Here is a 19,399-nt window from a genome sequence, read left to right on the forward strand (position 1 = left end):
TCAACATGCAACACTTCTGCTTCTTTAAAAGTTTTGGAAGCATCCTCTTGTTCCAGATGACCATCAGAGAGAACTGTTCCCTCAGGTTCCTCTGTAAGTGTTTCTGGTTCGGGACTGGTCTCAGGCACAGCTTCTTGCACTTGGACTATGTTGTCCTCTGCTACATCTTTCATCTCAGGTATCACACTAATTTGACGTCCTTCTGATGTTTCAGCAAGTATTGTATTGGTCTCTACTTCCAACAGTGTTTCTTCAGGCTTTGCTTCCACCAATTGAGAACTTTTTGGTGTTACAACTTCTTCTTGAACATGCAATACTCCTGCTTCTTGAACAGTTTCGGAAGTGTCCTGTTCCTCCAGAATAACGTTGGAGAGAACTATTGCTTCCTCAGGTTCTTCTGTAACTGTTTCTGGTTCGAGACTGGTCTCAGGCATGTCCTCCTTTTCTGATAAAGGAGTGCCATCTGTCTCGGAATCTAATGAGGGAACTTTAGGAACAACTTGTATTTCGTTTGATTCTTGTGTTTTATTAGTATCTTCTGCTGGTTCATCATTGACTTGACTAAGAAGTAATGTTTGTTCTTTTGGTATATCCTCATCAGCTTCCTCTTCAGCAGACCTCTCAGATATGAACTCATATTCGAATAAAGGATCACTACCCTCCTCTGACTGCAGTGATGGTGTCTGTACAGCTTGAACTGCTTCCACTTCTTTTCCAATACTGGGGACATCTGCCCCTGTTAGGTTACTATCAGCTGTTGTCTTGTCAAATGCTTGTTTAGGAATGCTTTCCTCCTCTAACTTTTTTTCATTTGCTTCAGTGTTGGCCTCCTCTTCTTTCAATGAGGTTACCTGAAGAGCTTCTAACTTGACTGTCTGATTAGTGATCTCTGGCACCAAATTTTCTTCAGGAAGCAACTGTGGGGAACTGTCCTCTTTGTGCTCTTCTGCAACAGTTTCTGCTTGTTGGATCTGTGATGTGTCTTCTTTTTCAAATGATTGAACACTGCCTTCATCATACACAGCATGTAGTACCTCTGGTGACTGAACATGTTCAGAAGTATCCACTGACTCATGACCCACTGCAGTAGGAAGAACTCGTTCTTCTTTGGATTCATTTGCAACTCTTTCTGCTTCAGGGCTGGTGTCTGTTAGAATTTTGTTCACACAAGACTGAATACTATCTTCCTCTCTGTCTTGAACAGTTTCAGGTGTTTTCACTTCCTCAACTGTTTTGAGAGTAGGTACTTCCTCAAGATTCACTTCATTGAGATTTAGTTTATCCTTTGGTTCCCCTGAAACTGTTTCCACTTCAGGAATGGTTTCAGATAGAATTTCCTTCTCACATGATTGAATGCTTCCTTCCTTTATGTTTTGATCAACTTGAGATGTTTCGACTTCACTAGTTTTGACAGCAGCTAATGGCTCAAGATTTACTTCAGTGCAGCTCTGTTCTTCATTGGTCTCACCTGAAACTGTTTCTGCTTCAGGACTGATCTCAGGTATGAACTCCTCAAACTGTTGAACGACCAATTCCTCTGAATCTGTGGTTGGACCTTGAACAGATTGTAATACTTCTGGTTTCTGAAAATCTTCATCCTTAATTGGCTGCTCTCTGTCTGGTTCAGAAATTGCTGTAGTAAGAGGTTCTGTCTCTTGCTCTGGTTCATCCACAACTGTTTCTCCAAGTGAAAGAGCTCTCGGTTTAGCTTCCTGTCCTGATGAATGAATGGTACTGTTCTCGGAATTACTTGGTAGTGCTTGTACCATTTCAGCGGCTTCTTGTTCTTCAACATTTTCACTTACGTCGGCTTTCATTTCTGAGTCATCTTTTCCTGTCTCAACAATTATTGTAGACGTCTCCTGTTTGTCCATTCTTTGAAAATGGCCCTCCGCCGTATCTTGTGGCGGCTCTTGAACAGCTTGTATTTCTTCTGTTTCCATGACAGTTGTTGGCTGAAGGTTGACTTCAGTGATGAGATTAGGTTCTTCTTTGGATTCATCTGAAACTGTTTCTGTGAGTTGGCTGCTCTTAGACTGGTCTTGAATTGATTCAACATCCTTGTCCTCTAAATCGGGTGTGTATGCTGGAAGAGTTTGTAATATTTTCGGTTCATAAACATGCTCAGATTTTACTGTTTGTCTATCATTTTGTGTATCAACACTGTCTTTGGTTAGAAGTCCAGTTGACTGTCCGGGTGCATCTTCAACTGTTTCTTTCAGTGAATCAGCACCTAGTTCAACTTCCTCTGTCAGAGTCCGAACAGTTATCTTCTCAGTAGTGGATGGCATGGCTTCAACCATTATAGTAGCTTCTTTTCCTTTAACAGTGGCTGTTTCAGCAGCATGTCCTTCATCAAGACAGCTGTCATTTGGAGGCTTTTCATTCAGAGGTGTTTCCCTGATGACCTGTGATGCAACACTCTCCCCTGAATACAGTGCGAAAACTTGGTCTTCGGGTGATTTATTCATCTTCTCCCCCTCCACTGATGCTTCGTCCTTGACTTCAGCTTGAGTTTGCTCTGTAATGCTGCACTTGATCTTGCTTTCATCCTTATTCAAAGTGAGGACACCCTCATTCAGAGCCTCGTCTTCATTTTCACCTGTAACTGTGGTAGCATTGCACTCTTCTTCACTATTAATGGTCTTGGTTTCAACTTGAGGTGCTGGGTCTTGAGCACAAGTGTCTATGACAATGTTATCCTCTTCAGGTGACACATCTTTAAATTCTGGAGTGACTAGAGTCTCAGACGAGCTCTCCACAAGAGGATGCCTCACTTCTATCATTTCCAATTCATTTATTCTCACTTCTGATTGTTTAACACTGGCTTCCTGAATTTGGTCAACTGAGACAATCGCAGTGTCAAACCTGTCGCTCGCAACTCCATGTACAACCTCGGTTGGAATGAAGCCATTGATTTCAGATATGCACTCCCTCATTGATTCAGCTGCTAATTCACTGATTGCATAAATTTCCTCAACATTCAGGCCGGTCTTGAAGGCAGTTGCATCAGATCTTCTGTGTAGCTCTAGAATATTTGGCTTTTTTCCCTCAAAGGCTTCAAGTGGTTCCTGCAACACGCAGCCAGCAATTTTTTGTGAGATTACCTCCTCAGCCACAAGCGGATCTGTCTGTGGATTTGGCAAGATGGTTTCAACAACCTGCAGGAGAACTTGGTCAGTTTCCACCATGTCATAGTTTGCTTGGATCGGTGTTGTGTTTCCTGATGTTTTTGAAGACTGTGATGTCAGTTGTGAAACGGCAGAGATCATCTCTGTTTCATCTTCCGGAGTAATATCTGAAGTGGGCTCTGGTGCAGTGATGGCCTCGGATGTTATCTCTATCGGCTCCTCGGCGATAGTTTCATCTGTAGCTACCTCTTCAAGAACCAGAACTGGAGTGGCCATGGTCTCGGTTATTATGCCCTCTTCTGGAATGTCGCTGAGTAGGTGATGTTCGCTGACGGAATCTGAAATAGCATCGGGCTCTTCATCTGCAGCAGGTTCTTTGAGCACAGGAGGAGGAACGGGTAGAGCCATTCCACAATGGAGGTCTTCCTGGAGTTGTTCGTCTTTGTCCGCAGGTGACTGACTCTCTGCAATTGGCTCTGTTTGTATGCAAATATCAGTCTCTTCCATGTCATACTCAGACAAAGGAACCACAGCCGGTGTCTCAGAGTCTTCATCATCCGAAGCCACATCCTTATTAGCCTCATCTGAAGACACTTCAACTTGTTTTTCATCAGACTTGCACCTCTTATGCCCAGCTAGTAGTTTCTTCATTGAAAAGGAGGAATCATCTCGCGGCAGTTCATTGTCAGATTGGGCATTGTCTCTTACGGATTCATCCTCATCTTTGGATTTCCTTTTTGGGGTCACCATTCTTTTGAGAGAGTTCCATGCTGACCCCGGCTCACTGTCATAGGGGCTTTCTGCTCTTTTATTGCGTTCCAGAGTGCAATTTCTGGATCCACTGTCTGCCTGTGGTGTTTCATCCTCGGAGTCTGATGTTTTGCGACTTCTCCTTCTTCCTGATCCACACAGAACAGCTTCCCATGACACAAGCGAGTCTTTCCTTTTCCTGCCTTCCTCTGTGCTGTGATCTGACAACTGCTCCCTTTCTGTTTGCTTTACTTCGTCTCCTGTACATGGTACTTGTGACTCCTCGTTGGTTAAGGAGGTTTTCTTGATGCGTTTTTTTGGAGTCATGAGTTTTTTGAAGGAGGCCCATGCACCATCTTCTCCTTTAGGTGCCTCTGCAGTGTGGTCATTTTGGTTCTCCGTTGACTGAGGTGACGGTATCTGATCTACAACGTGTTCTCCAGACTCAGACAGTCTGGCGTCACTTGACCTTCTGCTTCTTTGCGTTTTTCTTTTAAGGCTGGACCCTGACAAAAATGTTTTCAGAGGGCTTGCTTGAACTTTTTCCTTTTCTTGGGGACTGAACATTTCTGTCTCAAATGACATCTTCCTTTCATCTGCCATCTTCGTTGTTGCCTTCTCTTCTTCTTTCTGTGTCTCCACTTCTGCAGGGCTGGCAGCTTCTGGGTCTCGCTCTTGGTCCTGGACACTTTGTTCTGTTATCTCCAAAGCTTCCTTTTTACCCGTGGCCTCTTGTTCTTTTCTGGCAGTTTCATCTTCTGCAAGTTTCTTTTTCTTCCGTAGTCCTGAAAAAATGCCAGTAGTAAAAAATCTTTTGATTGGAGATTGGACCATCTCATCTTCAGGACTAATTGGCGATGTGGAGTGTGGCTCTTCCTCTGCCGCGACCTCATGTTGTTGGTCTTCCACAAATAAGATTATCTCTGCATCCGTGTTTTCACACTCCACTTCCTCTTTGCATGCCGTCGCCATCTTCTCTGCCTTTTCTATCACATCCTCTGGCATTGCATCTTGTATGCTAAAAAATGTTGCAGAATCAGGGTTCTCCTGAGCGTCATTCTTGCTTGTTTTCTCATTAGCCTCGGTGTCCCCTGTTATTTTTGGCTCTTCAACATTTTCTTCTGGTTCACTAGAGCCTTTTTTAACGGTTACTTTTAGACCGATATTGCTGAATAATTTCTGGAAACTACTGTTGATGTCATTCTGCTTTGCATCCATTTCAATTATTGCCAGTTGCACGTCTTCATTGGCATCGACTTTGTTTTGTGTTTCCTTGAGCGGCTTCTCTGTTTCTGAAACGTCTTCCTCTGATAAAAAGATGACAAAAACAATGGAAAAGGGATTAATCGTTGATCATCAATCCAGTCAAAGTAAAACCTTTGAGGTCTTACTTCAATGTTGGCTTTACAGAAATACTCTAATAATGAGCACCCACCCTGGGAAGCGATCTCATCCTCACGGTGACCATTAACCTCCACTAGGGAGTGGTCTGCTGTCCCCTTGATCGTCCCGTCATTTTTAGAATTCTGAAAGTATTGTGAAAAACATTGAATTAAAAAAACAACAACATTTTTTTGACAAAAATGCAAGCAAGCTTTCTGAAAAATTATATTCCATCAGCCAGTTACCTAAATTGTGAATTGCAGATATTTTAATATACAGTTACAGATTGTCACACAAAAAAGGGATGAAAAAAAAAATCTGCTAAGTAGTATAGTACTAATAACCAAATTATTTTAGTGAGTATTCCAATGACTAATTTGCCGGGATGTGAGTTTAGACACAGTTGCTGCCTGTTTCTATGTGTCTGTCTCTGCAGTTGTGTCCCTTAAGTGACTAAGCAGCGTGCTCGCTCTTTTGAACTGGAATCAGTTAATTGGCTTGGCCACAGAGAAATAGCTGATATGTCCGTCATGGGTTGTTTTCATTGTTTGTTTTAGCTCTTCACCTTTTCACCGCTGGACAGATTGCAGATGAGTTTCTGGCTAAATAGCTAAATAAATGATTGTATGAAATAAACTAGGAAATCTTTTCTGATGGAATACTTTCAGCCATGTAAATTTGTATTTAAACCTATACATTTTAAGTTTTGATTAACCTGTGGTCCACAGTCATATTTTATATTGAAACAATGCGGTCCAGTCCCTCAGTGTCACTGTAGCCTTACATCCAAGTAACACTGATTGTTTCGCTATTAAAACCAATAATCAGATTAGTAAGGGAATGTCTGGCCAGTGGCAAGAAAACAAGTAACACTTCTTACAAGTGGACTGAAGTAATTTAGTTCATTAAAGCAGTGCTTTTGGCCCAGGTATTTACAGGCAAAAGGTTAATTATACTGTCAATCAGCAGAAGAAAAATAGAAACTCTAATTTTCACTCTGTATCATCAACACTTCTCTGCAGCTGCACTGATCAGGTGCTGCCCGTAAAAATAATGTAAAAATTACATTTCTTCCATGCAACACTTTTTTCTTTTCTTTTTAAACTGTAACAACACAACTGAATTTCACATCCTCAATGACGCTTGTTATCCAAGTGATACAATTAATCATCTTTTATGTCCGTCTAACGAGGGAAGTTAGAGCTCAATTTTTGAGATCAAAGGGAATAACGCGATTACAGCGTGCCAGTGAACTGATTTTCCACTTAATATGGTCGACCAGTTCACATGCATTCACTCAGCCCTGCAGACAGGCCGTGCTTTGTAATGAGCCGCTGACTATACACAGACTGAGGACATTTAAAGTCTAGATCTGGAGTGGTTTAGGAAGCATTTGGGTCAGTTTGGGGACCAGTAATGTAGCACATGTAGGTTTTCTCAGGTTGATTGGAAAGATGGAAAAGTTAAAAGCACTTTTATAAAATGAAAATCTCAGTGAAAATGGGGACATTTATTGGAACTATTGAAGTTGTTATTTTAGTTATTGTTGTTTGCACACGATCTGAAACTGAACCCATCAAAACAAGATTTAAAACTTGTTATATATAGTATCGGCTGCCATTTACAGCTTTCAAATGGTTTTTTTTTGTTAGCAGCTTTAAAGCAATTAGATTTTGGCATTCTTCTGACAGTATGATGCTGCCTTAGCTTCTTCCTGTTGTGCAGGAGCCGACATCCACAATCAATCAATTCCGCCTTCTGCTAAGTGCAGCAAGAAGGGAAATTCTATCCGTCCCCTGAGCTTTAATCTAAAAACAAACCTGAAAGGTCAGTTTTTCCTGCACGCAGTTTGCTGTTTTCGTCCTTCAATTTAAGAAAATCTGATAAATAATGACAAGAATAATCATAATAATAAAAGCAAGAAAAACAGTAATAGTAGAAATTGCAACTAAGACATTAGATAAGTGTCCCATCTCAAAACTTCTCTGCCGCTGCATCCATTAAGAGTTCCAGGAGGGAAAATATTTCAACAACTGGTAATTTGATATGGCTGCAGAGGGGGAAATGATTCAGAATGAGTCTGCGGCAGAATAAAGAGAGCTCGACGATGCAGTTCACTCAAAAGAGCCTTTTCATCCTAATGGATGTGTTGGCAAGCAGCACCCGTTCCATAATGGCATGAAGAAAAAAAAAAATGCAACCTCAGCATTTTAAAGAGACACAACGGCCACTGATTGTTATTGCACCAACAAATGCGTTGGAAACAGTCGACATGGTGAGTTTGCTGGTGAAGCCGGACTTACCTTCACCTCCACGATCTGCTCAGTCTGAGCATCATCCACCTTTCCTCTCTCCTCTTCCTCCTCCGGCTGCGGCTGCTGCTGCTGCTGCTGCTCCACTGCTGCATCCTGCTTGTCCTCCCGCTGCGCAGACTGAGTGTCTCCCATTCTCGGAAACTGCAGCGCGTCACAATCCGGAACGCTGGGGGGGAAAAAATATCCCGCACGGTCACAGAAAGAAGGCGAGAAGGGAGGGAGTCTCCGTGTGAGGGAGACGGCCAGCTCTCAAATGCTGCAGCCCGAAAGTTGAAAGTGTTTTTTTTCCCCTCTCCCCGCTGAATCACATGCAGCCCAGTTTGGTCCGGCCCGCCTCTCATTACATCAGAGACAAGAGAGGGGGGTGGGGGGGGGGGAGAAAAAAAACAAACTGTCAGGTCCACATGACCGCGTCCAAAGGCCGAGCTGTGCATGCAAATCCACATTTGTGTCAAACAGTTTGCAGGCTTGTGTTGCAGGGTCGAGAAACGTGTTTCCCACCAAACAGTCTGACGCACAAGTGCATCAGATGAATCATGTGAGTTCATTGTGGACTTTACACGTTGTTTTTGTCTATTTGCAAAGGGTGTTAAGAGGGTCATCTTTTCAATATTCCTTTAAAGATTCTGTCTTCGATAAGGGACGTCAGGAATCCTGGCCTATAGCGGCCAAAACGCACTGGTAATAGCATTTCAAAATCAAATCTTAAAGGATTTGATTTACAGGAGAGGAGTTTGAAGTGCGTTTCTTAAAAAACAGAACAAAATAAGATGATATTAATCACTGGAACACATCTTTGCTCACGAGGCCTGCCATGTAAAAAACTCATGATCGTGGAAATTGGAGGCCGGTGATTCTGCTGAGTTCCGTTCTGTTGGTCTCATGTTTTGAAGTCACCACCTCTTGGATCAGTGAGTGGCCGTGTCCTCGCAGAGACTCACAGGGAGTCCATCACTAAACTCCTGTAAACTTTGAGGGAGTCTATGTTTAATAATTCATTTTCAATATTCGCTGCATTCGAAGCAATTTAAAGGTCCCATATCAGACAAATTGATTCTTTTCTTTTATATTTCCGTCCGTAATTCATCAGTAATTGCAGCTTTACATGGTGAATTATCACAATAAATCATTCAAGTTTGAATGTTACAATATTTTATATTACCATATAAGGTGACTTATTGCTTCTTCTGCTCTTACTCTTCAACTCTTTGCAGGAGATTCCGGGTGGCAAGTTCTGTCTTAGGGGGAAATAATTAGCTAATTTGTACAAAATTATTTTTCAAGCTTTTCATCCTGATTCTGTGTGCTTCCTCAGTGTTTTCCCCCATGTGAACGATCAGAGCAGCAGCACATTTAGACCGAAATTATATCATAACATTGAGAATGTTTGTCATCTGATTTGTACAATTTGTACAACAAAATTTAATGTGATTTTTCAAGTAAACCAAAACATGTGGGCAATATAAGCAGGGGGGGGGGGATAACAAACAAACAGGGAGTCGTCTGCCAGACTGTCCAGGGTTCTGCTGCTATAAACCGGGCTGGATTCCACTCATCTGTAAATCTGTTAATTCACCATTTATTAGTTGTTGTGTCTGCTGTTGAAGGTCACTCTGCAGACACAGGATTCTGTTTTATTGACTTACATGACATGCGTTGATCAGCAATTCTTAGAAAGACCAAATGACATTAATTGCAATGTTACATATACCGTCTCCAAAAATAAGAGCATTTATTACAGATTAGTATTAAATAGATGCTTGTAAATGGAGCTGCTTTATTGGTTTTACAAGCATTTCTTTTCCTCCTGCTTCCTTTATGTCCTGTATGAAAGTCTACGTCAATGGTTTTAGGTTTAACTTGTTTTGTTTTGGTCAGAATTTGATCAAAAGGGGAAGAGGGCGCAAAGGAGAGTTATGCTAGCAGTAGCTACTTAGCTTAGCATTAGAGTGGCGCATCATCTATTCAATCATCATTACCTATCAACAACCGCTCACACCAAACAATAAGACAAGAGACGTCTCCCCTTAAAGCAGGCTAAAATAAATGGAGCTCCCACTAGTGGTTGACCGATGTATAGATCTTAAATTCCCACTGCTACTATTCACATTGAAGTCTGTCTGCAGTTCAATTAAAAATAATTTTAAAAAAAAAAATCTAATTAGATGTTTGATGCTTTAAAACCAAAGTGAAAGACTTTCTTTTGATATGTAGACCCTGCTGCTCAAGTTGTGCCTGAACCTGTAGCATGTGGATAGCGATGAAATTGATCATCGTTTTTTTGTGTGAATTTTTCTTATAACACACATTTAAATTCTTATTTGGATACATAATCCTTACAGGTACAGACTAGAACCAGCTTGTCTTTTTTCTCGCCATCAGATGTTGTTGGAGGGCAAGTACACCAGTGAAGTCTGGCTTTAGCCCCCGTCTCCACTAATTAACATTAGTGTTTACTGCTTCGCTGCCAGGAACCAAACAAAAAAAAGACGCTGTTTTTGATCAGTGTGCCAGCATCACAACAGCCCCACTATGCCCTGCCCGCTGCGCTCTGCTGTGTGTCTTGTCTGATCCATCTTGGACAATGTACCAAGAATTCTCTGGCGTATGTGATGTAACAGTTTGTCCTGCCAGCTGGGGCACCGCTAAGGGGGGAAGCGGGGACCATTTAATGGGCCGAGCAGTCCAGGGGGCCCTCAGAGGACACCGCTATTAAACATTTTCAGATAGAAGAAATGGCCACTCTATTATTCTATTTCTTATTTTTGTAATTATTATTATTGTTTTAGTTAATCAATTAATTGTAATGCATCCTCTTTTTTTCATTTATTAGATAGATGTTGCTATAATCACAGGTGAGATTAATTGATCCGCTGTCACCTCACAGTTAGAGGGGTGATGGTGTGATTCCCACCGTGGGCCTTTCTATGCAAAAGGAGAACACGCTTATATATACACACAGTTATTCTTCTTTCTGTGTTGCCCTGTGTTGCGATAACCTGGTGGCTTGTCCATTAAGAATGTTTACTTTTATCTCAAGACTGCTGGGATACGATCCAGCACCTCCATCACCCAGAGTAGTGGATTAGATGGAGAGATGGTTGTTGTTGTTGTTGTTGTTTTGGAGGTAAATGAACATGTACACAGAGTATCAGTGACTCGGCGGGCAGTGAGCTGAGCCTCCACATGAAGGCCGAGGTGTCAAACAAAGTCCGTCTTTGGGCCGATCTCGGAGCGAAGAGAAACTCATGACAAAGATTTCTGTTAATTAGATCAGATGCGGGTGGGCCCTGGTGTTGTGCTAGTCCTCGGTCTAAATCCAGTAAGTTAAATTAATTAGAGTCGCAATTTTGACTAATTTGAAACAGCTGATGTTTTCCACACCAGTGGCAGCAAACGAAGCCCCGGTGGCCTGGAGTGACTGTTGACAAGAGGGGCAGGTCAGTCCACAGCCTGTGCACCTGATAGTTTAGAGGAAGCTGAAATAATTCATTGTCCGTTCCATCCTCCGCTCTCAGACGGAAAAGCGGTTGTTGTTTCATCACAAGACGTCGACTGCAGTGGCCGGCGTGACGGTAGAATCCCTTTGCTGTCGGCCTACAGGTTTGAAAGGCAACGTCAAGGCAGCAAGAGACAGTTTGAGAAACAGCTGGTTCATCTGGCGCTGGTGATGCTGCTGCTGCTGCTGCTGCTGTTTGCTGCCAGCTGATGTTATGCAGGTTTGATCAACAACCACTACGTCCCTGCCTCGCACAGCAGCAACGCAACAACATCACATGTCACTTCTGATGAAGACTGCATTATTATTATTATTATTATTATTATTATTATTATTATTATTATTATTATTATCATTATTATTATTATTATTATAGACCAGAGCATGATTAGGGGAAAAAATTATCAATTAAGTTTAGATTATTTAATTAGTTTGCATTGCACCGAATGACTTTACACTATGTTCTACAGTACAGTACGGGGGGGTACGTGTAAATAAGAACTTTTAAATCAATTGTCACAACTTGTTGACCACTTTAATTGCATAATCAGAACCACGGTGCGAGAGAAATCCCTCCAGCTGATGCGTAGAAATTCTCGTAAACATGTCTAGCTGCTTTATCCGTATCAAAATGGAGAGAATCCTCCCGCTGTGACATCCGAACACAAACATGCAGAGGAGAGTTTCTCCTCTTCATCTGATGGCAGATAAAAATTTAGTTTGCGTGAATGCATGTAGTATTTATAGCGTTTATCGCAATATCCGATTTGATTGGATGATGTGAAACATTACAGTGTGACCAGAGTATCAAAATATAGGAAATTAGAAGAGGGAGGGCGAGTACTTTCTGTAATGTTCCTCCAGTTATTGCTCATGAATCAGAGGGCTGGTGCTGAGTAGCCCGTTCCAAATGAATCATTTGTGAGAACATTTGTTCACTTTATTTTAGAAGTAGACAAAATAAATTATCCGTTAACTCTTTCTCAGACATGAACTTGATTTCCAAAGAATTTTTTCTTTTTCTTTTATTTCTTTATTTCTTTTTACATTTTTGCAGTTTCTCACTGGCCTGTGTTTCATCTCTGATGAACCTCACCGAGTTGTGCCCAGAGCAGCGGCCTGGTGCCACCAACACAGGTCAATGGCCTTTCCATCGATGTTCGAGCAAAAATACTTTATTACAGTCTTTTAATTTCACTGGAAGTCATAACAAGTTAACGCAAAATCGAGTGGTTGTTGACTTTTTAAGACTGTTTTGCTTGTCATCTCGTTAAAACTGCAAAACAACAACAACATGATTGAGCCGTCACCGAGCCCCTCCCTTGAACTTTCTCCGTCCAATCCTAAGTTAGCTACAGTAGCAGCAGTTACTGGATAGGAGAAGTCAGTTGCTCCTGTTAGCTTAGCTGGCTGATTTTCACCTTTCATAGAATTAGAGCTAAAACTCTGGCCAGCCAGCGTTTATCCTACTTTAGTTTTAGCCTTTAGATGTCCAGGTTTGCACCGGCCCACCCAAATGTCTGCCAAGAGCCATTGATTGGGCCGTGACCCACTGCATCCCTGAGTGCAGGAGTTGCAGTCAGGACAAGTGGATGCAAGTGGATTTAAAGGACCTTTTTAGGCTTCAAAGACACTTTAATGCAAACAGCAGTCTGGCTGGGCTCTAGGATGTACAGTCAAAGTTTGCAGTTGCACCAAAAGGAGCTTTGTTCTCCAGCTGATCAGATTTCCGAGTCCGGCCCAGGAAAAACATTCTTGGCACACTGGTAATGCATTATGCAGCATGCCAGCATTTGACCGGGTCACATGCTCGGTCTCAGTCCCTCACGGGTGACAGGGGAAATTTCACCCTGGAGAAAATGAAACATACATTTGACTGATTGAAAAAGAAAACCATTCTGTTGAAAATGAGAGCCAGCTGACACGCAGCGTTAACTAGATTTTCGGCCGGAATGTTGTTCATGCCGTTCTGAAGATTAATTCAAAGAGAATCAGAAGCATTCAAGTTAATCATTTTCATCTAAAGACTCTGTGAGACATATTGTACATGTGAATGTCACTGTGGGAAATTCACATGCGGGGAGTTTGTGTTGCCTTCACTTGTTTTGAAAGTATGTTACTCAATCTTGTAAATATATTATGTGTAATATTGTATTATATATTACTATTATGGATTACAGTAATGCACGCCTCTGTCTTATGACTGACTTCTGGACAGTGAGAAAAGTATTTTCTACTGTAATTCCTTTGCTTGCCATATTATGTCATCATCTTCGTGATGTCACAAAGGGCACTGCCAATGCATACCTGGCTAATCCAACGCTGAGAGAAACTGAGCAAAACTCATCAGTGTGTTTAGTTGGTTTAAAACTGAATTTGACATCGCCCTCATGGCATTTGCATTGTGACTCGTGGCTGCCCTCTAGTGGTTTACCCTTTGACTGTCTAAAAATGAGCATGAGTAACTCAGGCGGGGCAGGGCCAACTTTATGACTGGTGGGCGACAATGGGTTCTAAAATTTGACAGAGGGGCTGGAGCAGATGGATGGAGTGTTTTGGTGACCCACATCATAGGAGAAAATATATATCTTAAGATATGTAGGAAACGTGTTTTAATGTTAGTTGAAAATAAACAAAAGCAAAGTTGCAACAATTTATGTATCTTTGAAGCCTCACAATTTTTAAAACACTGACAAATGGATGAAATAAATCTATTTTGTGACTTACGGACTATTAATACAATTTCTTCAAGTTTGACGGGCCGGATTAAAAAGATAATGTTTGACATTTATGACCTAGGGATTTGATTTAAGGTCACTTCATGACTTAATGTTGTAATTCTGGTGGAATGTCAGGACTAAATTAGGGCTAACTGAAGATACTTTTAACAAAGTATGTGCTGAACATGTAGACTCATTTAAGAGGGCAAACGGTCACACACAGCTGACACTGACATGGATTAGATTGTATTAGATCAACTTGAGTGTCCTGAAGGAAATTCAGCCTTGGTTCAAAAGTGCCTCCAGCCGCTGCACAAACACAACACATTCATAATGCGCATAAAACAAAGCATGCATGTCAAATCAAACGAGGTCCTTCAGATGGTAAATTGTTGCAGACTTACATATTGCACAGTTACATTTGCACAAAATCCTATGAATGTATGACACAGTGTAAAACAATACGTCTTCGACTGAACTGATCTGAGTAAAATATTATTTTTGAAAAACACAAATAAAATTAATTCAAAATAAATAAGTAACAAAAGACCCACTGTGGCCTGGGTCTATTTGTCCGCCCCTTTCAGTTTTGTCTCTGTTCGGTGAGTAGACGCACTGCACTCGACTTCTTCTTCTCCTCTGCGTGACTCACGGAGGCTTCTGGAAATCATGATGCGTTCGCAGGCGACAGAGATGAGTGTGACGGCCGCACTGCCACCTCCCACTCAAACCATCTAATTTTACCAGTTTGAATACACTTCTTCCCTTTTGCGCCGTACTGTCTTGTCTTGAGATTATTTTCGGATTATTATTAAGACTCTACAAGCAGCGTGATGAGGAAGTTCTCTGAGACCTCTGTCACGGTGTTTCCTCTCTCCATCACAGCTGCTTCGGTCCCTGCAGAAGATAACATTTCACACATTCTCTTTTTTTCTTATAACATTAGCCTTGATATTTCTGAGGCCTTGCATTAGGGCTCCCGTGTCATCTTTAACTGAAATAGAGAAATGTGAATTTTTCCACGTCTCATGGCCTGAGAATTCGGGGAAACAGTCCCCAGGCGTTCTCGCAGTGATCAGCGTCATGAGGAAATCTGTCTGGCCCAGGTCACAGTTCTGACGCCTCTGCTGAAAAAAACAACAGAGAAGTGAGTGATAATAATCCTCTCGTGACAGCTTTCAATCCGATTGGTGGTTTTTGACTTTGACCGGGAAAACACTGTAAAATCCCAACCGCAAATCTAGTTCATATCAAGAAACTCAAATCAAACTAATGTCCAAACAGCTTAACATGACAGTCTTCAGTTCTAAAACAACCCCCTTTATTACTGGGCCACAAAACAGGATGCTTCGAGGAGCCATGTTGCAACGTATCGCTGCAGCCACCGTGAAAGGTATGACTGGTTGAATTTCTATTCACTAGATCCTCATCACTATGTTTCTTAATGTTGCACAATGTGCCTTTAAAGGCCTTCACTTTACAAAAAGGTGTCAAGGTGACACTCTGGCAATGTTTTTGCAACGGTAAACTGTATCCTTGTTTTGAAGTGTGTCTCATTGGAGCTGAAATGAAAATGTCTCAGGTTGCTTGAAATTGTTTCTGAGGTTCCTTACGTCTGGCTGATGTTGTGTTCCAGGTCCTACCATCCACACCACAGGATGGGGCTGACCCAGATGGAGCGCTGAGGAGCCGGACGCCGTGACAGAGGCCCGGTGAGCTGAACGTGTTCGGCACGCGGAGCTGCTGCACCTGAAGAAGAAGATCCGAAGGCATCCGGGAGATCTTTCTGGACGTGTGGCTGCTGACCGAGGAGCAAGGGGCTGCCGTGGAGCATTGGCAGGTCTGAGGCGATGGTCCAGGATGAGGCAGCTAAGCAGGGCAACACGGTCAAGTCTGACACAGTCAAAGGTTGAATTAAATGTTCATCTTGTACAAATGTGTGTCTTTCTTATGGCAGCTGTGATGCCCAGGGTAGAAATCATGAAATCCTGAGCAGATCCATCTTGATGAGTGTATAGAAATGTGGTGAGAAGTTACAGCTGCCTCTTCACTAAAGTTGCCAACCGTCCCTTAAAATACAGAGTTGTCCTGTAGTTGACAGTAAAATGCTCCCGTTTTCAATCGGTACGGGACGGGGTTTGTCCCGTATCTCATTTCTGTTGCGTTTTAAAGATTTGCGGTTGTTTGTGTATGAGTTATTTAGCCATGCATTTACCCGCAGCCCTTGTTTTGAAAATTGCCGTTGTGTTTTTTTGCACTTCAAGGCCACCGTAGAGACCTGATTTAGAAACCGTCAACTCAAGCTGATTGATGACGTATGAACTATTGTTGTAACGTCTCTGAAACACCCCGCGTGTCATTCGAGGGAGACAGAATTGGGGGGGGCACAACAACAACACAGCACCCAGCAGCCCTCACACCGCACTGCGTGCATTGCACTTGGCGGCCTCCCTCCTTCCTTCCTGACTGACTGACTGACCTGCAGCCGCCCGCAGGTTAGAGGCGGCGCTGCATGTGAAGTCAGACCAGATGAAGGTCTGTGTGATCTTCCGTGTTGGTCCCAGCAACAAGCAGCAGCAGCAGCAGCAGAGAGCCAGCGCTCGCTACTGTATGCCTATGGTGAAATAACGAGGGGGGACAGATAGAGGAAATGATCCGCTGCGTGGTCGAATCTTCTCGTTTTTCGACCTGAGAGACGTTCAGGAGCTCCAGAGAGGGGAAACCACACCAGGAAGGTATTTAATGTGCTTTATTAATTCGGGCGGGCCACGGTGGTTGGGGTGGTGGTGGTGGTGTTCTTCTTCTTCAGATAAAGTCTGGAAAACACCGTCGCTGATTTCTGCTGGTGGTCATCATCGATGACTTTTCGCCTTCTGCTTCTGGATGGAGTTGTCGCATAACGTGCGCCTTTAGAATTCACGTTAATTAAGTTATTTCTTAATTAAACAACTTTACCCTTTTTTAGAAAAATGTCAAATTTGCCCGTCACATTGTTTATTCCTGTTTGCGATGAAACAGTCAACTGAGGAAGTGACTTCAACTTTCCACTCTTACCTAAGTTCACTGATTCACTTATTCAAGTTTAAACTTATTATTTTTATGTCATAAGTTTACACGTGAATATAATACAATACAATATCCATATCCAACTACTTTTATTTAAAAAAAAAAAAAAAAAAGATCTTTCTAATAACCTATAAATCAACCATTTAAAGAGTAGAGAGTAGACTCTAACAATAAAGGTAGTGGCGCTGATAAAGGAATTGGAATATATTTAACTAGAATTAGATTTTTTTTTTTTTTTCAAATTAAATTTGGTGCACCTGTGTTTTATTTTAGTATTTGAACAGAGATTTTTTTGAGGTTGTCCTGGACAGAGGCTGTTCTAGATTTAGGGCATTAAAGAGACTGCAGACTTCCTAAAAATGGACTCATTCCCAATCCAGGTGAGATGAAGGACAGATTGTTTGAGCTGCAGACCATCAAGCCTGCGGGCGAGAATCTCCGGTCTGAGGAGAGCACCGGCAGTAGCGGGGAGGAGGACGAGCAGCACCTGGAGCACCAGGCTATCCTGTTTGAGGGAGAGGAAGTCATCGACGACCTTCACAGAGAGGTGCATGCGCTGAGGAAGGAGATGCTGCTGCTCAAGATGGACGTGAAGCGCCTCAGCAAGCAGAACACCAGGTTCCTCACGTCCGTCAGGAGGATCAGCAGCATCAAGCGGGACTCCAACGCACTGGGGCGGGACATCAAGAACAGGGCGAAGGCCATTTACGCTCGCCTGGAGAAGATGGGGAAGCTGAGCAAAGGGCTGCAGGAGGACCAAGGCCCGGCGGCGGCTGTGGCCCGCATGGTGCGTTCGCAGTACGTCTCCTTGACCGCCGCCTTCCACAGCACCATATCCGAGTACAACGAGGCGGAAATGACGCAGCGGGAGAACTGCAAGACCCGCATCCAGCGGCAGGCCGAGATCATGGGCAAGGAGGTGAGCAGGGAGCAGATCGACGAGATGATCGAGACGGGCAAGTGGAACGTCTTCTCGGACAACGTCCTGCTGGAGGGCAGGAGCGCCAGGTCGGCCCTCAACGAGATTGAGAGCCGGCACAAGGAGCTGCTGGAGCTGGAGGCCCGCATCAGGGAGATCCACGAGCTCTTCTTCCACATGGCCCAGCTGGTGGAGGAGCAGGGCTGCATGCTGGACAACATTGAGGCCAATGTGTGTACCACCCAGGACTATGTGGAGAAGGCCACAGCTCAGGTCACCAAGGCCGTGAGGTACAAGAAGAGCAATCCGTGCAAGAAGCTGTTCTGTTGCTGCTTCCCGTGCTGCCGCTGAGGAGAGCGCCCCCTTCAAGTGCAGACGGCCGTCTACGCTTGAAGCGCCTGCTTTTGTTTGTTGTATTTATTGCGACTACATATTGCACCCTCTTGTAAAATTTACTTGGTTGCACAAGCCAGAGAGCAGCCCTGAATGTGTGCTAAAACCACACGTCCGTATGTAAATGCACGGCGTGATATGGGTGCTAGATTTCCTCATCGTCACAGCAGCTTTGCATCAGGTCTGCAGTGTAAGACACATCTCAAAGTTTATGCACGTTGTGGTTTGACTCTGGGCAAATGACTAGAGTTAATTGTGTTGTAAATAAACGTCTTGGATTTATTTTAACACCACCTCAAGCGTGGGTTCATTTCATCACCTCGTGTTGCTTAACAAGGCTTCGGAAAGCCACAGCGGGAGGCAGCAATGCCCCAGTGTGGCTCGCAGGGCGAGACCAGAAAGAATACGGATGTTTCGCTGCGGTCCTCCTAGCTGTAGCTTCTCTGCCATTGGTCCGCGTGACGTTATATCAGCACATGAGCAGTTTTTGTCCCCTCATTGTTAACGACAACAACTTGATGACGTTTGACGCTACTTGTTCGGGTAATTTCATAACACCAGATGATGTATTTTCTTCTATTTGCACAGCTGGCCCATTCCCCTCATCCACCTTTTTAAGTTGTTCTTTATCTTTGCTGGTGTTGAGAGTCTGTCAGGTGCTGGCGAGGGTGTTGGGATACCCAGTCCATACTCCAACTCTGGACAGTGACACTTCCTGGTAATGGTGGTGGGCGTTCCCAGTCGTAGGTGGGAGTGACGTCTCACCGGAACGTACCAGGATGGCCGAGTGGTTAAGGCGTTGGACTTAAGACCCAATAGACAAAGCGTCTGCGTGGGTTCGAACCCCACTCCTGGTAGCGGCTGTTTTTCAAAGGCGCGGGAATGAGCCAATGCATGTTCACCATTCAAGGAAATGAATGAAGCGATCGAGCAGACCGGGAATTAAATCCGTCCCCTAAATTAAAAGGGAAAACCAACTCCTCTCGCTGCGACTACGGACCACAAGAGCGCAGTGCGGGGAGCTCTTTTGCGAACTTTTTTTTCTTTTTTTTTTTTTTAACGTAAATCCCTGTTTTGTCAATTCCCTTTCTTATACCAGGTCTAATGTTGATGTGCAAGCGGTGAAACGTGTGGCTTTTGATGACTTGTGGGGATCTGGCGCCATCTTGTGGCAAGATACGTGAAGCGCCCGCAATTTGACTGACGTTGCACGTGCTCACATG

General features: G+C 43.3%; 1 protein-coding gene and 1 non-coding gene across 2 annotated transcripts; both read left to right on the forward strand.

Moving 5' to 3' along the window:
- The first annotated feature begins 16,201 nt into the window (after window positions 1–16,201).
- stx11a (syntaxin 11a) lies at window positions 16,202–18,464 on the forward strand. The gene is made up of 2 exons (XM_076023244.1): window positions 16,202–16,533; window positions 17,245–18,464. The coding sequence occupies exon 2, from the start codon at window positions 17,250–17,252 to the stop codon at window positions 18,132–18,134; it is 885 nt and encodes a 294-aa protein (XP_075879359.1). The 5' UTR covers window positions 16,202–16,533; window positions 17,245–17,249; the 3' UTR covers window positions 18,135–18,464.
- Window positions 18,465–18,949: 485 nt separating this feature from the next.
- Window positions 18,950–19,033, forward strand: trnal-uaa (transfer RNA leucine (anticodon UAA)). The gene has a single exon. It is a non-coding gene; the product is annotated as a tRNA-Leu (tRNA).
- Window positions 19,034–19,399: the final 366 nt, after the last annotated feature.

The sequence above is a fragment of the Nelusetta ayraudi genome, unplaced genomic scaffold, assembly GCF_046127955.1.
Source record: "Nelusetta ayraudi isolate G7.1 ecotype Tasmania unplaced genomic scaffold, CSIRO-AGI_Nayr_v1 ptg000015l, whole genome shotgun sequence".
Taxonomy (NCBI): domain Eukaryota; kingdom Metazoa; phylum Chordata; class Actinopteri; order Tetraodontiformes; family Monacanthidae; genus Nelusetta; species Nelusetta ayraudi.

Excerpts from the sequence above, each read along its gene's own strand:
- stx11a (XM_076023244.1), top strand. The coding sequence starts at position 17,250 with ATGAAGGACAGATTGTTTGAGCTGCAGACCATCAAGCCTGCGGGCGAG.